General features: G+C 43.9%; 1 protein-coding gene across 2 annotated transcripts in view; it reads left to right on the forward strand.

Moving 5' to 3' along the window:
• The window catches only part of CHM (CHM Rab escort protein), a 102,878-nt gene that overhangs the window by 47,120 nt on the left and 35,943 nt on the right, over window positions 1-19,815 (forward strand). For both annotated transcript variants that reach the window (XM_084814014.1, XM_084814015.1), the window contains exons 9-10: window positions 6,932-7,009; window positions 17,543-17,647. In XM_084814014.1, coding sequence (XP_084670140.1) covers window positions 6,932-7,009; window positions 17,543-17,647 — 183 coding nt within the window. The remainder of the gene's footprint in view (window positions 1-6,931; window positions 7,010-17,542; window positions 17,648-19,815) is intronic.

Raw genomic sequence — 19,815 nt, forward strand, 5'->3', positions numbered from 1 at the left:
TCTTCTTCTGTTTTGTTTTGTTTCTTTTCGGCCCTTAGAGACTGAGATGCACATCATGAAGTCCCTGGTTTAAACCTCCCCTCTGCCATGAACTTTCTGTGCGTACCTAAAAAAATCACTCTCTCTGCCTTGTATGATAACGTCTTAAAGCAGTTGTACCTAACATGGCACCCTCCAGATATGTTGTATTACAAGTCCATCACATTCAGCCGACATGGCCATTTGCCATGTGGGCTGGGGATGATGGAAGTTGTGATCCAGCACATCTGGAGGGCACCAAGCTAGGGAAGACTGCCTTACAGGGTTGTTGTGAATTATCATCAGAATCCTTAAGTATAGTGCTTTGAATGCTTGAAAGTGCTATGCAAACGTTAAGGAAGACGATGCTTTCAGCAATTTGTTTCGAGTTGTCTTGGAGGCCTATGTTTTCTGAAAAGGCAGGATATAAACATGTTTAATGCTCCTGCAGGCCTTCTACCTAGCATTAAAACAAAGACAATCTGGGTGTCTTTCTGTGTTGAAAATCAACATGTCTGATAAGGAGGCATCTGTATTTTTCCCCTCCCCTTCCAAATGTTTGGATTCAAGAGCATCACATCACAATAGTGTAGTCCTCTTGTAGCAACAGATGCAGCAACCCCGAAGCCTCTTTCGTTCCTTGTAACATTAATGTTTTAATTAAAGAAAACAACCAGTTGGAGGCAGTTACTTTCTGTGAAATGTAATGAAGATTTATTTTAGGGAGTGACCTTCACTGTATTAGCTCCAGCAGTAATCAGTAGAATTAATAGAATAATCAAATTATATACAAACTCATAAATCATTGTGAATGTGCCGTCAAAAGTTCAGCTATTAATGGGCTCTATTGTTTTGCAGCTGTATTAGAAATTGCAGCTGCTGATGCCTTGCCTTGATAGGAATTGAAATGCCATTTAAAGGCTAGAGATGATTGGGGGAGGGAGGAGGGACAACTAGGCCAAAAATTTTCACAACTGTTAATTTAGCTGTAATGTGGTTTGATGTCACCAGGGCAAAGTTGAAGCAGAGTGTGGAGCAGGCGCGATCTTTCAGCAAAACCTGAATTATTGGCAGAGACGGTAGCCAGTTAATTAGAGGAGTATCAGTTTAAACGTCTGTCGTTTAGGGTTAATAGTATCAGAGTTACCTTGTACTTTGGTTCTAGCCAAATCATCTTGAATAGTCTATTGTAGAAGAAGAAGAATACTGTTGGCATGACGGTTCGCTTGATTTTTATTTAGATTTGATTTTTATGTAGATTTCAGCTTCTTGGAAAAAAGGGAAAGTTCCAGATAGCATCTTCTATCTTCTATGTTTTATATATTTACTGCAGGTGCGTACTGCTGGGACACTCGAGGTGGTCTACAATTTAAAATAATGCCGCACAGACAAATAGACATGATACAAAAGGCAAAAAAGATGGGGAGGGAAGAGGAAAATTCATGTACCAGTTCTTACATAATGTTACATAAGGGTTATAATGGCCAGGTAGAATGGTCATGGGGGGAGACAGGTCTGGGATGGGGAGGAGCCATATTGAAGTTCATCCCAGCTGAGCCGATGGAAGATGCCTCACCTCTCCATCTGATGCGGCCAGATCAATGTGCCATGCTAGTCAGCAGACATGATGGTCCCTTGTATGCCTTCGTTACAAATCAAGAGACAGTGTGACATAGTGGGTAGAGCAGCCTCCCCCAACCAGCTGTCCTCCAGATGTGTTGGATTGGAACTCCCATTGGCCATGTTGATTGGGAGAGATGGGGTTTGCAGTCCAGCACATCTGGAAGGTGCCAGATTTGGGAAGCCTGGGCTAGAGTTTTGGACAAGGGCTGGGGCGATTCTCGTTCGGATCCCCTCTCGTTTGATGACCTGGGCGAGTCGTCATTTTTCATCCAAACTCAGGTCACAGCGTTGTGGCAAGGATATACGCTGCGCACTATGATGCACCCCTTGGAGGAAGGGCAGGATAAAGGTGTAATGAATGAAACCCAGAGCCCCCTTGTGTCTACAACAGCCCTTAGCGTCTGCATAGTCTTCACCACTCATTGCATTGCTGGGTGAGTTCCACGCATCCAGTCCCTCATAGATGTGGAGGTGCCCGATTGAAGTGAATGTGGAGTCATGTACACACAGGTATGCCTGGGCGAACGTTGGGAATGCTCCACAAAATGACCACTGCTGCTCGAAAGCGTGCAAGTGGAATTGAGGCAGGCACAATCCACACACACCCTGCCTTGATTGTGCTCCCTCTCCACTCAGCCCTCCATCGCCAGATATTTCTTGTCACAAATACGATGACAAATATTTTAAAACATATAGGAAAAAGTATATAAATCACAGAAAGCTGCGCTACACTAAGCCAGACCCTTCATCCATCTAGCCCAGTCTTGTCAACGGTGACTGGCGGCAGCTCTCCAGGGTTTCAGGCGGGAGTTTTTCCAGCCCTGTAGATACTGGGGATCGAACCTAGGACCTGTTTCAGTCTTCACTGGAGAGCCAGTGTGGTGTAATGGTTAGAGCACAGGTTAACACCGCAGTGCCCGTGAGCACACTAGCACCCTCCAAGACCCCCAACTGCAGCCCCGCTGGGCGCCACAACCCAGAACCATCCTGTCATGGCCTTGCCTCCCCGCCCCGCTTTTCTCTGCTGCCACACACCACTGCTTGGCTTTCTCCACCATCACTCTCCCCCCCCCCCTGGCTTTCTCTGGCTTCCTTCATTCTTACCTCCCCTGCCTTGCCTTTCTCTGTCCCTGCTGCCTTCCCTTCTTTCCCACCATGCTTCCACAGATTAGAAGATGAGGCGAGTGCAGCAGGAGTTGCAAGGAGGAGGAAATAGCGATGCAGGGTGGGAGCGTGCGTGAGGAAGAGGAGTCGCTTTGTACATCAAAATCCTTTGGCCTTGTGTTGCCCACCCCGATATAAATGCTAGGAGCTTAGTCTTCTGCCCTTGCCTGGTCAAGAGACCAGTAGTTTCTACCTGCTTAATTTCTGGCCCAAACTTCAGCACCTGACCTCAGGGCTCCAAGATTGCAGGGTGGGTTGGAAGTTTGCTTTTTTTTTTTTTTAGAAATCTGCTTCTTTAAAAGAAAAAAAAAAAAAAAGACAAGTGCATATACTGCATGGGATATCTGTTCAGTTTTCCCACTTACTGATTCGGCTGGATGCAGCAGAAAAAACCTCCCGGACTGTTTTAGTTGAAAAAGTGACCATATGCTATTGCTGTTGTGGTTATTAGATCTTTGCTTGTTGGTTTCTTGTTTCTGTCAAACATTTGTCTAATAAATACATATGTTTGATTTGCTGAGTTGAATTGCCGAACACGCTGCCTCCGGTTATGTGAGCAAACAAATCAGATTGATTTGCCTTTGGAATTGTTTTTATTTTTAAAAAACAAACGTCAGGATCTCCTTCCTGTTTTGGTGCTTCTCATGTGGATTTCCTCTTAGCTTTTAACTTGCATATGTTTTTGCATTTTGTGACCTTTTAATTGAGAGGGAGCCCTTTATTAAACACACACAGGCATAGCTCAGGCATCTGTCATGATCTTTTTAGCACTTGTGAATGGATCTGGTTTTTGTTATAAAGCCACAGATGTATGGTTCTGGTGAAATAGTAGTACAGGGACACCATTTTAGGGGGTTGGGTTTTCCCCCCTGGATTTATTATTTATTTGAAGTATTTTTATGGCACTCCTCAGCCAAAAAGGCTCTCAGAGTGGCTTATGTATGATTCATTAATGAAGACAGTCCCTGCCTGCAGGCTTACAATCGAAATAGATACAATATACAAGGAAAAGGGATTGGGCGAGGGGAGGAAAAAAACAAAACTCAGGCACTGTCACATTCCTTTGTCCCTTCACAATTAACACACTCCAGAAAGCAAAGCCTCAGGTCAACACTACTTTATTAAGGACTAGCTTCCTTACAAATGCAGATTCTAAGAAACTCTCAGACTGCATAGAACTAGCTAATCCACACTAATCCACGCTATCAACAGAGGGTATGAAGTGGAAGTTAGAGAAGTTGCCAGCAGTCTAGGCATGAACTTCATGGCCAGACTTGCTTGGCAGGGATGCCCCTCCCTTAGGGTGGCTCCTTCCTACGTTGGCTTCTCTGAGTGACCAACCTGGTGAAGCATCTGAGCCCTGCCCCAATTTTTTCCTGCTTTGCTCTGCAACGGACCCTAGCATCCCTTGAGTCATGTCCCTCACCATCTTCCTTCTCTGAAACTTGAGTTCTCATGGTGGAGGAATGGGGGAGTCGTTCAGGCTGGGCCGTGTTTCTGTTGTTGTTGTTGTTGTTAATTATTGTTGTTGTTATTGTTGTTTATAAAACACTTTGTTACAAAGTGCTGTACATAAAAGAAAGAATTCAACAATTTAAAATACATAATTACAATAATTCTAGTACAACTTAGCTCAAAAATACAATATTATAACCATAGTCTTAATAACCCAAATAAACATAAACGCCATCAGCATACTTTACCTCATAAACAACCAACCACTCCCCTCCTACTCAAAAAGATGAGTTTTCACCTTTCTTAAACACCTCCAAATTCTATGTTAACTGTAATGGGAGGGAGAGGGAGTTTCACAGCTGTGGGACAAGGTCCTGGAATGCGCGATAACAGGGCACCGCAATCTGTGAAGTGGAGTGGGTCAGAAGAGCCTGGCCCATGGATCTAGTGGCCTACCCTGGGACGTACCAGGACAGAAGAGAAGATAGACAGGCTGGGTAATTCAGCCTTACGGCCTTAAAGGCCAGGATCAAAATCTTGTAAATGGCCCTGGCCTTCAATGGAAGCCAGTCCAAGGCCCCATGATAACAGGTGATATGAGGTCAAGGTCTTGGGAAGAAAGTCTCGCTGAATCTGGGCTCCCTAGGGAGGGTTCCTCCCTCTGTTCTTGCTGTTCCAATTCTGATTCCAAATCTGAGCTTCCAGACATCTCTACACGCTCAGATTCATCCCTGACGGGTACTAGTTCTTAGTTTCAAAGTTCTTATACGTGTTCTTTCTGGCAGGGAAGGGCAAAGAGGAGAGAAGGAGAGGGATTATTATTTTTAAGCACGGCTGGTGGAATGCCTTTGCTTCCCCCTCTTGTTTCCCTCCACACCGCCTGCTGGAATGGCAGCTGATGGTAACCATTGAGGGAGGAGGAGCCTTCACGAAGGGCACTTTGCAAGGCACTTTGTTGGCAGACGTCGGGGTAAGAGTTATGGCGGGCTTCTCTTGGCCACCACAGTTTATTATATCGTGCGAGAGCACCCGAGGCAGCTGGGCAGCATTAAAAGGTGCAGAGCAAATGGCGTTGATTTGTGGAGCAGAGCTTGGCAGGCTAGCTGGAAGCCTTGCAGGCTGAGATGGCTAGCCAACTTGTGTCTGTCGTTTTTTTTATTCTTCATTTTTTAATCTTTGCTTTAATGATTGCTCAGCTTAGGGTGGCCAGTTAACTGTCACCCCAAAAGAGGACCTGTGCCACCAAAAAAAAGAGGACAAAGGTGAACACCAGTTTGCATGAAATGTGTATATGCTAATTTATATCTCTGGATGCAGATTTAAATAACAATAGTAGTCCAACTCACCATAGTAGAGAAGACTGTGAACTGGTGATCTCTGTGCCTGTTCAGTCTGCTGTCTGCGTGCTTACTGTTGGTGGGAAACTTCAAAGTTCCTGTTCTCCTTTCTTAGAGTTCTTTATCTTTTGAACTGGATGTAGACTGGGCAGCCTTTCAAACAGAGGACTGCCCTCTGTAAAATAGGACACATGACATCCTAGCTCCAAAAAAAAAAAGGCCCCTAAGGAGCAGGCATCTGTTTCTTCTCCTTATGAAATTTTGGCAACTGCCATGTATGCTGATGGTGCTATATCAATAATAATGTAATAAACCAATAATAACTGGCTCATTCCTGAAAGGCGATATAGAAATGCAATAAATAAAGTATTCATATGTATTTATAAAGGATTTTATTTTTCCTAACAGCTCAAAGTGTTCTATATATGGTATCATGGGCCTGGTTTACACACAAGAACATGCTCTCCATGGTTGGCTCCCAGTTTTGTTAACCATGGTTAGCAGGGAGCCAGCATTATGCTGGCACTGGCCTTATAGAAATTCTCTTTCTTTTCTTTAATAAAACAAGCTGTGACGTGAGATGAGAATTGTTTTCAATCAAATAGATCTTTATGATTAACTAAGCTGTATTTCCATATCATTTTTTTAAAAATGAAGTCAGTTGAGATGCAAATTGACTTTTACTGTGCAATCCTATGCATGTTTACTCAGAAGTAAATCCCACCAGCTGCATTCATTACTTTAAACCAGGAATCCTGGCTTCATAAACCATGATATGAGCATACAGCGTGCTGGTACACACAGCCTGTTTGCTCCCACTCACTCCTCCCTTCATGAGAGTGGGTAAACAAGCCAGGAAGAAGGAATAGCTTTGTGTTATGTGTGAACTTGGGATTATGGTTAAGTGCGCCCAAACAACCCAGGAATCATAAGACAGCTTTAAACCAGTGTCTGCTGATTTACAAATCCTGGCTTGTTTGGGGCCACTTAACCATAATCCTGGGTTCTGATATAACACAGAGCTAGCTCTTCCTGGTTTGTTCACCTGCTATCATGAGGGGAGGAGCAAGTAGGAATGAAAAGGCTGCATGCACTAACATGCTGTTCATTCCCATCATGGTTTATTAAGCCAGGATTCCTGCCTTAAAGTAACATGCAGATGTGTTCAATTGGCTTATTCCTAGGAAAGTGTGTGTAGGATTGCAGCCTTAATTAGGTTTCATGTAGTTATCCCTCTTTATGAATTGTTTAAATAAATTATTTTGTTTTAGAGAAGGTGTTTGAAATACATTAAATCTAACCCATGTTTGTTTGTTTAACTTATGTTCTTCTAGGATGTGTGCTGTATTTGGCGGCATCTATTGTCTCCGCCACTCCATACAGTGCCTTGTAGTGGACAAAGAAACTAAAAGGTAAGGATTGCAAGAAGTAACCTTCTCTCCTCTTATATACGCAAAACAGCAAGATGAAAAATGCTGGAGTCAATTTTTAAAAAATGATTCTTCAAAGATCTTCCTTAGTATTAATAACACATCAACCTTGATTAAAAGTAATTTGTGTATAGGTCCTCCAGAACAAGGAAAGTGGGTTTAGAATATAGAAACTAAATTAATTTCCCTGTGATATAACTGCAGCCTCCTGATCACCCAAGCTTGGAAGACAAATCATTTCGGTTGCCGGGGGTCTGGTGATGAGTGATGTTAGTTTTCCTTGTGGCCTTACCTACTCTAATTGATTTTCATCAGATGACAACAAAGCCCTCTGTTATTGCATTTTTAAAAATGAAGCTCACCTAAAGACTCATCAGATTAATCTTTGCTGATAATGCATGTCACTCTAAGACAAAAGGCTTTAATGAGTTTTTAGGTAGATTGTTGTCATAAACTATGCTGCCCTCTTACCTCTAGGATGAGTTCTTTTTACAACAGTGTCAGGCCTCCTGGCAACTTTTTAAAGTTGGAGCAAAATCAGCTGGTATTTTCTTGCTGCAAAATTCACACCTCTCTGAATGGGCCAAGTAAAAACAATGCATATGCTTTCACCATCATATGTGGGCTTAGGCTTAATGCTCCTTGTTGTATTCTGTGGGACAGGGATGTTGTTTTTTTTCTCTTAAGCAAGAGCAGCTTGTGTGCTATCTCTTTGCTTAGTAGTTTGCCAGTTAAGTGTAGCAATTATTGGTTAAGGGGAGGGTGGCATAGTTCAGGGCCAGTACATGCTTTGCATGTGGTGGGTCCCAGGTTTGATCTGCAGTTAAAGGATTGCAGGAGCAAGGGAGACCCCTGCCTAAGGACCTGGAGAGCTACTGCCAGGAAGAATTGACTGGGTTGGTTGGACCAATGCTGACTCATTATAAGGCAGCTTCATATGCTCAATCATCCACACAGAGACAACTAAAATTTCTGTAAACACGGTCCATATAGCAGCAGTCGGGCTGACACAGCTAGTTGGTCCCATCTGTGGTTGAAGACAGGAAAAGGAGATGGCTTGAGTCTGCTTCCCAAATGACTACTTTCTACTTGAGCGTGTACAGATGTAGAAACTGAGCAGCATCAGCTTCCATGTGTGAAGAGTTGTGTGTACGTGTTCCTCTCTTTCTGTATCTATATGCATAGGATGGGAACAGAGACCCAAATGCAACTTCAGCTACACCAGCGAATTTACCCATAGTAAAATGTAGAAAACCACACTGGACATTTTTTCCCCCTAACATTTGTCCTAATGTTTTAAGAGGTGCATGTGAAAGTAGTTCCAGAGGTGGTAGTCATATAAGTCTGTTGCAGCAAAAACAACAAAAAGTCTCATAGCACCTTAATGGCTAATAGATTTATTGTGCCATCAGCGTTTGTGGACTGGAGTCCTCTTCATTAGTTGTTGTGTTTGTGCGTATGCACGCACAGAGGTATAGAGGAGAAAAAAGGGAGGGTGCCAAATGGCAATGAAATGCAAAAAGAAAAGTGTGTGGAATTTCGATGTAAAGCTAAGTATACCAAAGCTGACCAGCCACATCAGCAGTAATTGGTTCTAACACAATCATTCAAGCTTTGCTATGTTAATTCCCACCTTTAGTGGGGCAGGAAACTGTTGTCTCTGTTCAAGCCTAAATGAATAGAATCAAACTTCGGCAATTTCAGGCCTGTGATGATGTGCATGCCCATATTTTTTTCCTATCTGTGTTGAAAACAGTGTATGTAAAGCAGCTTTCCCCAATGAGGTGCCCTCCAGATGTTTCGGACTTCAACTCACATCAGCCTCAGCTTGTGTGGTCAGTGGTGAGCAATGATGGGAACTGTAGCCCACCACATATGCAGGGCATCAGGTTGGGGAAGACTGATTTAAAGTAATCCTTGAAAGAACTACTTTGTCTTTTTAAGCCCGCCCCCCTCTCCTAAAACACTCCGGGAAATGGCAAAAGTCCCTTGTAATGTCTGCCCATCAAATCTGGATGAATTGACATTTTTTGGCCTGCCATCTTAGAAATTGAGGCAAAGTTCCAAAAACATGTGGAACTAGTCTTGAAGAAAGTTCCATGGAGTTTAGCGGCTTACTCTCAGGTAGGTGGGTGTAGGCTTGCAGCCTTAGTAAGATCTTTGAATCCAGGTCCTATTACTTACAAAAACATACCACCTTGTATATTAACATTTGGAGCCTTGATGGTAAGATGATAAAGATATAATGAACAATGCAGTTTCCTCCAGACAAATTAGATAGTTAATAAAAGTTGTCGGTTACCTTGGCAGATGACATGGTTTGTATAATTAGATTTATAACCTGCCACATCACCTCAGGATGAGTAACAGCATTTACTTATAAAACAATGTGATAATGGTGTGTGTGTGTGTCTAATACACACACATACACACACACATGTTTTTGTATATGTGTGCATACATGTCCTGTCCCCCGCCCCCATTATAACATCTCTCACTTTTGTGAAAATTTGCAGGAGGTCTTTGTCCTGGTCAATTCAGGAAAAAAAACACTCAGAAGCAACAGCAATACCTTTTATTCAGGCTAACTAAAATATCTCAAAGTAGCAGGCAAGCTTTACACAGGCTGGAAGTAAAACTTGTGTGTTAACCGAGCACCCAGCCTGAGAAAGTCTTCTGGGAAACTTGAAAGCTTGCTCACTACTTCCTGGTATTTTAGTTGGTTCAAAGAAAATGTCTGTTACGCTACTGTTACCCCTTCCCAGAGTAAACCTGCATTTAACCTGAGTCACTTGTGCAAGTTGAAAAATAAAACAGAAACCTTGCTGCAGAAGTTGCTTGTTGTGAGGCTCTAGAACTGGGGGTGGACATCCTCAGGCCTGGGGGCCAAATCTAGCCCTCCTGGGATCCCAGTCCAGCCCTCCAGGATCCCCAATTGGCCACACCCCCTTTCTCCTTGCCACCAATCATCTGGTGGTTTTCCAGCTTTTGCATGTTTTTTTCCCCCCATTCTAAAATCTTGTAATGCCTTTCCTAAGGTTTAGTTACTGGCAGGTAAGAGCTTTAAGCTGTAATAGCTTGGCAATTTGGCCCTCCCCTTTTGCCCCACTCATCACTGGAATGCGGCCCCTGAGAGCTTCTCTGAAATGGAATTCAGCCCAAGATTCCCCACCTCTGCTCTAGAAGAATGTCATTCAAATCCTAAGGAGTGGGTTCTCCTCTCTTCATGCCCCCAGTGCCCATCTCAATATATAATGGGCATCATCAAGAGACCATTGTTTGCCACTCGCAGGGCCGGCCCTACCATTAGGCAGAGTGAGGTAGCTGCCACAGACAGCTGCTTTGGGCTGTCATGAAGAGGCAACAAATTGTTAAAGTGTTGCATTATAATAATTATATTATAATTATAATTATTATATTAGTATTGTCATTATTATCATCAGTATATTTTTACTGCCGGGGAAGGAGAGAGGTGCTCATGGGATTTTTTTTTTTTTGCCTCAGGTGCCAAATGAATTTGACCAGCCTTGAATACTGTGTACCTCGACTTGGTGCTGCACCTCAGGCAGCAAAATGTCTTGGTCCAGCCCAGTTTGCTAGTTGTAGTGAGGTATGATGAGGTGTAAAAGAAGAGGCAGTCCTTAAGGAGCCGTGAAGATGGCGGGGGGGAGAGGGGGACGCTAAGGTAGCTTTGCAAATACATCCGCATATGTTACTAGCTGCAAAGACTTTTACTAGCCCATCCACCCTCTCATACCTGTACAAGTAACATCTGGCTCATCCACATCCTGAGAGGAAAAAGCAAACAAACCACACCCAATTCCCTTCACTCCTCACCCCACCCCCCACCCCCCGGTGTATGAAAGTTTCCCTGCCTGCTCTAAGAAACATAGAGCTAACTCTACTCGGGCTGCTTTATACATAGTTTTTGTGCATATATATTTTTCTGATCCATATATTTATAAGTTTTTATAGTGTTTTATAGTGTTTTATTCTCTATCTATTTATTGCCTACTTGTACCCTTTTGTGTGTTTTTAAATCTTGTACACTGTCTTGATAGGGTTCTTCCCTTAAAGGCGACCAAAAAATAATTTCAAATAAATAACATATTCCCAGATTTGGGCACAGCCGATTAGGATACGATGAGCCCTTCAGTGAGATTCTGTGCAAAGATGACTTAACACATAAAACAAGTGAGAACCTGCAACAAAATGTCTCAGGTGCAGAGTGCTGCTGCTCTGGATTCTAATCATTCCTTCTCCTCCACACACACACCCCCCGTGGCCACTTTTCTGCCACCCCACCAACAGCGAGTCAGCATTCCGTGGTCACTGAGTATGCTCAGTGCTCATTAGACTGTGTTTGGGACCACCACAACCATACCTTAGAGAGCAATCCTTTTGTCCTTGGGCGAGTGTCCCAAGGACCATAGGACAACTCGGAAAACTCCTCCATGGTCAGAGACAGCACTCAGATCTTGGAAGGGGGGGTCGAAGATCCAACCCCAGACCCCACCCCCTCACAGCCAACATGGAGAGAACCACGCCGGCTGCCTCTCTGTGGTCAGAAAAGCATCCTCGGAGGAGGGGGAGGAAAGGGGGCGATCGGGGGTGGGGGTGAGGAGACCAGAGAGGCCAGGATATTAATTATCCTGAGCATCCTCCAGCCTCCTTCCCTCCCCCTCTGAAGCACCCTCACTGGATGGGCTGAATAGTCTTGCTAGCAAAAACAAAGGAGATCAAACGATAGGGAGCCGAGGATCACCTCCAACAGGGCATAGGAAACATAGGAAGCCTCCCACGTTTGCAGGCTTCTGAGCGGTGGGGGCACAATCGATACAATTGTGCCCTTTGGTTTTTTTTTTCTTTTTTTGCAATACTGTTGTATTACATATTTTAAGGTTCCCCCAAATCTTTGGATACCTCCCTCTTGTGCAGTGACAGTGCCGTTTGGGCTACATGAGCAATGCCATTCACAGCTTGAAGACTGAAAATAAAGAGGAGGAGATTCCCTGACTAGCTTATTGTTCATAACCGTAGCTTCTGTTAGTCAGTTGGAAGCCGTGTGACAGATCACAGGAAGATTCAGTATGAATATTATTTATTTGATTTCTATCCCGCCCTTCCTCACAGACAGACCAGGGTGGCTAACAACCTACATAAAACACAAGACATACACAACATTAAAACCATAACTCTAAAATAACAAATATATGATAAAGTACAACAAAACTATCCACACAATCAGTCAATCAAAAAAAGAAACAAACAAGCAGAGTGCTGGTCTATACCCCAGAAGTCGGCACAAATCAGTAAGTCTTTAACTTAGAGAGCCAGTGTGGTGTAGTGGATAGAGTGTCGGAATGTGGCTCGAGAGATGCGGGTTCTAGTCCCCACTTGGCCATGAAGCCCACTGGGTGACTTTGGGCCAGTCACTGACTCTCAGTCTAACCTATCTCACAGGGTTGTTGTGAGGATAAAACAGAGAGGAGGAGGATTATGTAAGCCGCCTTGGGTTCCTTGCAAGAGAAAATAAGGCAGGATATAAGTATCATAATGAATGAATGAATGAATGAATGACAAGAGCATGGGAGACAGCCAAATCTCTACCAGAGGGGAGTTCCAAAGCCTGGGTGCCAAGAAGGTCCTGCCACATGTGGTAACCCCACGGGCCACATTCCTCAGTAGCTCCACAAGCAAAACCTCACTGGCCAGCCTTAGATACTGGGACAGCAGTACTGGGCAAGGCAGTCCTTGAAGTGTTCAGGGCATTGTACACTAGTACTAACACCTTGAATTGCCCCTGAATACTCTTGTCACAAAATACTTCATTATGAGCAGGATGTGTCCTACAGGTACTCTGCCATTAAATCCCTGGAACATAGAAGTCATGGAATGGCTCTTCCTGAGATGAAATGAAGTTATCCTAGCCCCTTTATAGGAAGTACGTCCTATTACATTAATGCACAGGGGCAAAAGGAAGGAGGCAGCTGGAGGGCTGAAGTTATTACAGGATCAGAATACCAGGACCAGCCTAATGCACACCCTCCAGATTTCCCAATACCACAAGTGTGTTTCTTTCCAAAATTTCTTGCCTCCGTCTGAAGCTCTACAAGGGTGCAGAAGCATGCGTGCAGCTCTTTGTGAAGAGGGCCATCCTGTTCTCTGCAATGTTGTTGAAAGCTGTGTGTGATCAAATGCATGCAGTGGAGAGAAAGGGGCTGCACTTCTCTTTGGTCTGGAGCCTCCGTGTAAGTAGTGCTCCACCACGCAATTTTAGAGCCCCATATGAACTCCTATATGTCTGGGCTTCCCCATTCATTTTAATGGCAGGAGTAAATTGGCAGATACGAAAGGCAATGCGCACATGCAAATGCTTCTCTAATTGAAGTTAATGGAGAAGCCCTTGCAAAGGGGAACTCCCTGGGAGCATTAGAGCTCAGTGGCAGAGTACAAGCTTTGCATGCAGAAGGCACCAGGTTGAATCCCTGGCATCTCCAGGTAGGGGTGGGTAAGTCTGTCTGGAAGACTCCTCTACCTGAAACCTTGGAGAGCCAATACTGAACTACATGGACCAGTGTTCTGATTCTGGTCCATCTAACATCCCATGTAAGACAGTGTCCAATTTGGGATGCTCATGGCCCTAAGAAATCATTGAGGCAACCACATAGCTGCTGGAGAAGGGTTTATAGCCTTAAATATCGCCCATCTCATATTTATCTCCCTTATGCACAGAGCCCTGGATTATTATAGATGATGCTTGTGCTCCCTAGTAATTGTAGATGCCTCCTTTGTATATCTCTAAAAATATGGTGAGAGGAAAAATTGGAGAGAGGGGTGGGAAAGTTTACAGATGCAGCCCTCTTCTAGTTAAAACAAGGAATTTCGTTTTGCTAATGCTGCAAGATGTCCATCCAATTTGATGACTGTTTCCTACATGAATGAGAATCTCCTCATGACTTTTTGCCTTTAGGGGGACAAAAATGGAATCTCCCTGCCTATTAGCTTCCTTTCCTTTTTAATTTTGCTTCTCAGTTCCTTTTATGCCAAGTAGATCTTGCTTACGTGGCTTCATTTGTTAAGATTTAAGGTATTTTAATTTACATCTGTATATGTTGAGCGGGTGTTACATTAAAAATAATTGCCCACGTTTTACTTGGAGCACAGTTTTAAGTGCGTTTCCAATGAAACTGTCCCGGCCTCCAACTGAAAAGATGTGACAAATGTAAATTTATATTTCCATAATAAAAAAAAGATATAGCAAACACTGTAATTTACATATCTTTTCTGAAATATTGCATACTGGCTTTGTCAGTGCTGGTAAGTCCATTTCAAGGATGTCGCCCTTAGTCCATTAGTTTGGATAATGAGCCCTATAAAGTACATTTATAACTGGTGGCACTTGGCAAGGAGATGGATTCTAATTTTCATCCTTTTATCTAGACACATTGAAGAAGGTCAATGGAGGGTTCTGTATGATTCATTGTCCTAACCCATATCAGATGACAGAGACCTGATAATGTCATTGCATAAGTGTTTTCCTTATTTGAACGTGGCACTTGAATGGATTCTTCTGCTGGTCAACCTTTTTGAAGCAAAAGTAGAAAATGATACTAAAAGACACCGCTGCATATGCACTCTCTGTCTCTGCTTTTTGGCGAAAACCTGAACAAATGTCAGTTACCTGTCTGACTTTGAAGAAGGAGAAGCAACATAAAGAGCTGGTGACTGCTTTTTTGTGTCCGTGTGTGCTTCATTGGGGATGCTGCAACATGACATTTAATCAACCTTTTTTTCCTCCTCCCACCAGAACGTGCAGCGGGGGGTGGGGGGGGGATGTGAGAAACTGTTTCATAAACAATCGAAAAGGTTATAATTAGATTCGGACACTGCCAACTGGACTGGCTTGTTTTGTTAGCAGCATTTAAATGAGAGCAACTTTTGGAGTGAAATGAGTTTGGCACACGTAAATAAAAAGAACCTTTTTACAGTGGCAAGCGGAATAGATGTCCTGCGTATCTGCTATTCTGTTGGGATAAGTTATTTATTTATCGTTCCCTCTGTCTGTTGCTTATGTAGCCAAAACAGTGGCACCCATGCACAGGAGGGGAAGCTATTGGCAGTCTTGGATGAATCCCAAAATTTGCCAAAGTACAAACAATCTTTAGAAAGAACAACCTAAGGGAGGGACCCCCCCCCCAAAAAAAAAACCCACACAGCCCAATGAGGACTGAAATTGCTCAGTGGCCATGAAACGCTGACTGACACGGGGTGGGGAACAGAAGGCTGTGTGGGAGGTGAAATGGCTGGAAATGTTTGTATATCGTGGAGCGTAAGAGGAGGATTGGAAATAGCAGATGGTCCTAATTTGTGAGGTTCCATAAATCAAAAACTTGACCAATCTTTAGGACAGCCAGCATCAAGAGCTGGTTTAATAAAATTAAATCCCAATGAAGGACCTTCCTGAGGGAGAGCATCAACAGTTTTCAGTGCCCCAGGCTGTTCCAGTTTCTTAATTAAGAAGTCTGGGGAAAGTGCTTTAATACCTGGGGAGCAGGGCATGGAATGGAGTAGGGCACTGAATGGGAAAACTCCACCCTGCAACATTTTGTTGCAGGTCTCACTTGTGCCCCCCCCCCCCCATATTTATATACCACGCTTTGTAGCCAGAGCAGTTTACCAGAATGGTATAAAATTGCACAAAAACAATAAAACAAGCAAATTGAAAACAGCTGATTACAATAAAACCCAAAGTTAAAATGGGAGAATGAGAATATCGTCATCTGGTATCTAAAAGATAGGCTTTTGGGGACACAATTACACAGACAGAGTGTAGCTAGTTGGAGGGCTCCCTTGTTGCCACCCACCAGATAGTAAAGAGCCTCTGCTGATAATAACACATGAACAGGTTGGACAGCCACTGCCAATCAGTGTACTCCATACTGAACTAGATCGACCATTGGTTTGACTTGGTATAAGGCAGCTTCCAATGTTCCTGTGCGTGTGTAGGGCAGGGGAATACAACCTAGTGCCCTCCAGAAGTTTTGTACTACCACTCCCAGAATCCTTGACCATGGGCCATGCTGGCTGGGGCTTATGAGAGCTGTAGTCCAAAACTTCTGGAGGGCACCAGGTTGTCTACCCCTTGTCTATGGGTGCGTCACACATGCACACACCTCAGTGCGGTCCCGCACAGTCTGCTCCACCCAGTTTCCCGAGGCCTCAAAAGAAGGACAGAGGCCTAATGAGCATTCATATTCCTCTTGGTCTCCAGGATTCCTCTTGAGAGCAGCCAAGGCCTCCCCTTACTTTGGCCTCTTTTATAGGCAGCTCTCTAAGCTGCTCATGTTTTCTGTTCTGCTCCCCCCTTCCCTATTCATAACCTTACTCAGGAGTATCCTAGCTCAGAATAAGCCTTTCTTCCAGAGCAGGCTACCATTGCTGCTCGTGGCTATGGAACTCCTTTGGGGCCCAGTGGCTTTGGTCTCATGTTCCTCTGCTCCTGAGTCACCGGCCAGGAAGATATGGTCAGCTGCTGCTGTTCTCTCTGTGGTTTGCCTGAGTGGACCTTGGCTGTGGTAAAGAAGGGGGTACCCTGTCATCCCTCCTCAGTCTTGTGGCCTGGTCAGGAATTGCGGCCATACAAATTTGTACCTCTACCCAGCCTGCTTTGACAGTGTGGTGAGGGAGGCAGCCCCATCTTGTGTGTGGTGAGGAAGAACCGTAATGGATGGAAGTGGTTATAGGCATAACATAGTGATTATGGGCATCCAAATATATTTCTGTAATATTTTGACAATTGTAATCACATTGATGCAGTTTCTTTTAGACTATGGGTTAGGTCCAGACTTGGTCCTGCCTAGAGTAGACCCAGTGAAATCAAGGAGGCTTAAGTTAGCCATAACTAGCTTGTCCAATTGATTTCAATTGGTCTATCATAAGCTTGACTAAGGGCACAATCCTATGTATGTTGAGACAAAAAAAACCGCCCAGAAAAAATGGCCAGCTAGGGAATACTGGGAGTTGTAGGACATGTTTCTGTCTAAACATGCATAGGATTGCATCCCAAGTCTCAGTCCAAGCCGGTGTTACTTCAGCTATCTCATGCATACAGACTACTGAAATAAAGACAGACAGACAGACTGAGTCCTTGAATGGGGCTCATTTATTTATTTAGATATTTGATACTCTGCTTTTCTTTCTAAAATAAACTCAGAGCAGCTTACAAGAAATGGTAATAAAAGACATAACATGCAATAAATGCAGTCCAAAATTCTAACATCAATTTCATATAATAAAAAGAACAGGATAAAACAATTCAGAGTAAATACCAGGAGGCCAAATTTTAACCCATGCCAAAAGCTCAGTGAATAAAAAGCCATTAGAAGCTTGTGGGAAGCTTAAAACTGAAAATACCTCTATTTGTCTTAATAATGAAATGTATATTTTGCTCATAATGGTTTCTTTCTTTCTTTCTCTCTCTCTCTCTCTCTCTTTCTTTCTTTCTTTCAACAGGTGTAAAGCAATCCTAGATCATTTTGGGCAGAGAATAAGTGCCAACTACTTTGTTGTGGAAGATAGCTACCTTTCAGAGAAAATATGTACAAATGTGTCTTACAGGTAAATATCGAGGCAGGGGGGAAGAATAGCTAACGGTGTAGTCTGTTAGCTAAGTAGTCCATGTCTACTTAGAAGTAAGTCTCATTGCATGCAACGGCGCTTACGCTCAGGTAAGTTCTGCCAGCCATAAAGCTTGAAGTTGCCTGTCCCTCCTCGACAGTTTGTCCATGGTGCCATCTGCATTGCTATGAAATCAGTGCAGTTGAAGGTAATCTGTACATGGGCACCCATTTTCTGTTCCACTCCCCACGTCACTACTCATGTGCATGCATACACTGGATCTCATCATACTGTGCCCTCCTGTCATCCCCCCACCCTTTAGCAGTCAGCTGTAGCCTAAGAGGCACTATGGGCCAAAGTGGGCTTCTGCCTTGAAATAAAACTTTATAGCTAGTCTGTTGTAAGACCGCTTTGTGTCATCTCCTCCTCCAAGGACCTGCATGCAGATAGGCCATCTGTCGCCTCAAGGTCAGGCTCGCACGCAGGTTTGCGTCCAGCCTCACAGGCAGGGCGAGAGTTGGAGCCTAGCTAACTCTGGCATGGGTGGCCGGTGATGGGATGACCTGATGTCTTTTTCAAAGCATAAAAGCAGCTGGGGGGCGGGGGTAGAAGTAGGTTAATCCTGTGTGTCTGTGTATGATTTTAATCAGGAAACATGGGAGGGAAAAGGTTAACACACACATACCTGGCAGCTGTCTTTAAGTTTTGGAAAAGACATTGGGAGCTGTGGCCTCCCATGTTTCGGATCATTTGGCCCTCCAAGTAGGAAACCCCATTTCGTTTAGCTTGGGTTGCGTGGAAGGAAGTCTCAGTGCTTTGTGAGGAAGTAGTCATCAGGGAATAGTCATTTGCTTATTTTTAATCCAGGTCCTGATATCTGTCACCTCACTCCCTTATGTACTGCCACCATCTCAAGATCTTGGCGCTCCTGGCCTGATGGCCCTTTTTAAACCTTGCCTTTATATCCTGTCGGTGTTCTTCCATAGTTTTTGTGTCCTTGTTCCGGTGCTGGATAAAGAGCCTGGGAGAATAACTCGGATGCTCCTTGAACGTGCATGGAATTGAACCATCCTGCATTTTGCCCCCATTTCCCCTTCCCCCTCCCCGTCTGTGCTTCATTTTGGCCATTAACCTTTGCTGAGGTAATTATTAGCCAGTTAATGGGTATTTAAGAACATTAAAAAGCTGCTACGGTGCTGTCAAGGGTCAAGCCAATGATCTGTTTGGTCCAGTCTCCTCTCTGTCTTGATGGCCGATACTGGATGCTTCAGAAGGTATATAGCCAAAACAAGGTAATTTGAGGAGCAATCCCTCCCCATTTCCTTTGCTCTCAGTCCACTGTCTTTATATATGGAAAGTTAAGTCATTGCTTGAACTTAGGGCAGCTTTGCACATTATTTTGAAAACCTGAAACAGGAACTACTAGTCCAGCTGTGTCTTTCCATGCTTTTGTGGTAGCATGAAACACAGAAGTCATAAGAACACAAGAGCCTGCTGGAGCAGAGCCAGAGGCCTACCTAATCAGCATCTTCCCCACAGTGGCCAACCAGATGCCCCCAAGGCCTATACGTCTTGAGACCAGGCTACTGAAAAGACCTCATTTTCCTATGCAAGCCTGCCCGGGTTTTAGGATTTTCAGGAGAGGCCCTTCTCAGTACCACCACCATCAGAGGCATGTTTGACAGGACGTGCGAGAGGGCCTTCTCGGTGGCTGCTTCCACTCTGGAACTCCCTGCCAAGGGAGGCTTGGTTGGCCCCATTTCTGTTGTCCTCCTGCCAGCTGACAAATATGTATTTACTTATGCATTATTCAGACATAATAAGTTGCCAAAGGGTTTTTTCTTTAATTTGTTGGTGCTGTTTTATTTCTTTTATTGTTGTGCTCTTACATTATTTGTTTTTATGTTATGTTTTAATTAATATTTTGTTTTTAACCTGGATTGTTCTTGTTAGCTGCCTTGGGCACCATTTTTAGGCAAAAGGGGGGGATGTAAATGAAATAATAAATAAAAAATGTGGATATAGAGGCAATAGAGGACATAGATGATATAGGGGCAATAGAGGACATAGATGATATAGGGGCAATAGAAAAGAAAGAAAGGTTCCTCTTGTGTAAGCACCGAGTCATTACTGACCCCTAGAGGGACGCCGGTTTTCCTGGCAGACTG

Source organism: Heloderma suspectum, chromosome 9 (genome assembly GCF_057233095.1).
Source record: "Heloderma suspectum isolate Gila_16-S chromosome 9, 16-S_ref, whole genome shotgun sequence".
In the NCBI taxonomy this organism is placed as follows: Eukaryota; Metazoa; Chordata; class Lepidosauria; order Squamata; family Helodermatidae; genus Heloderma; species Heloderma suspectum.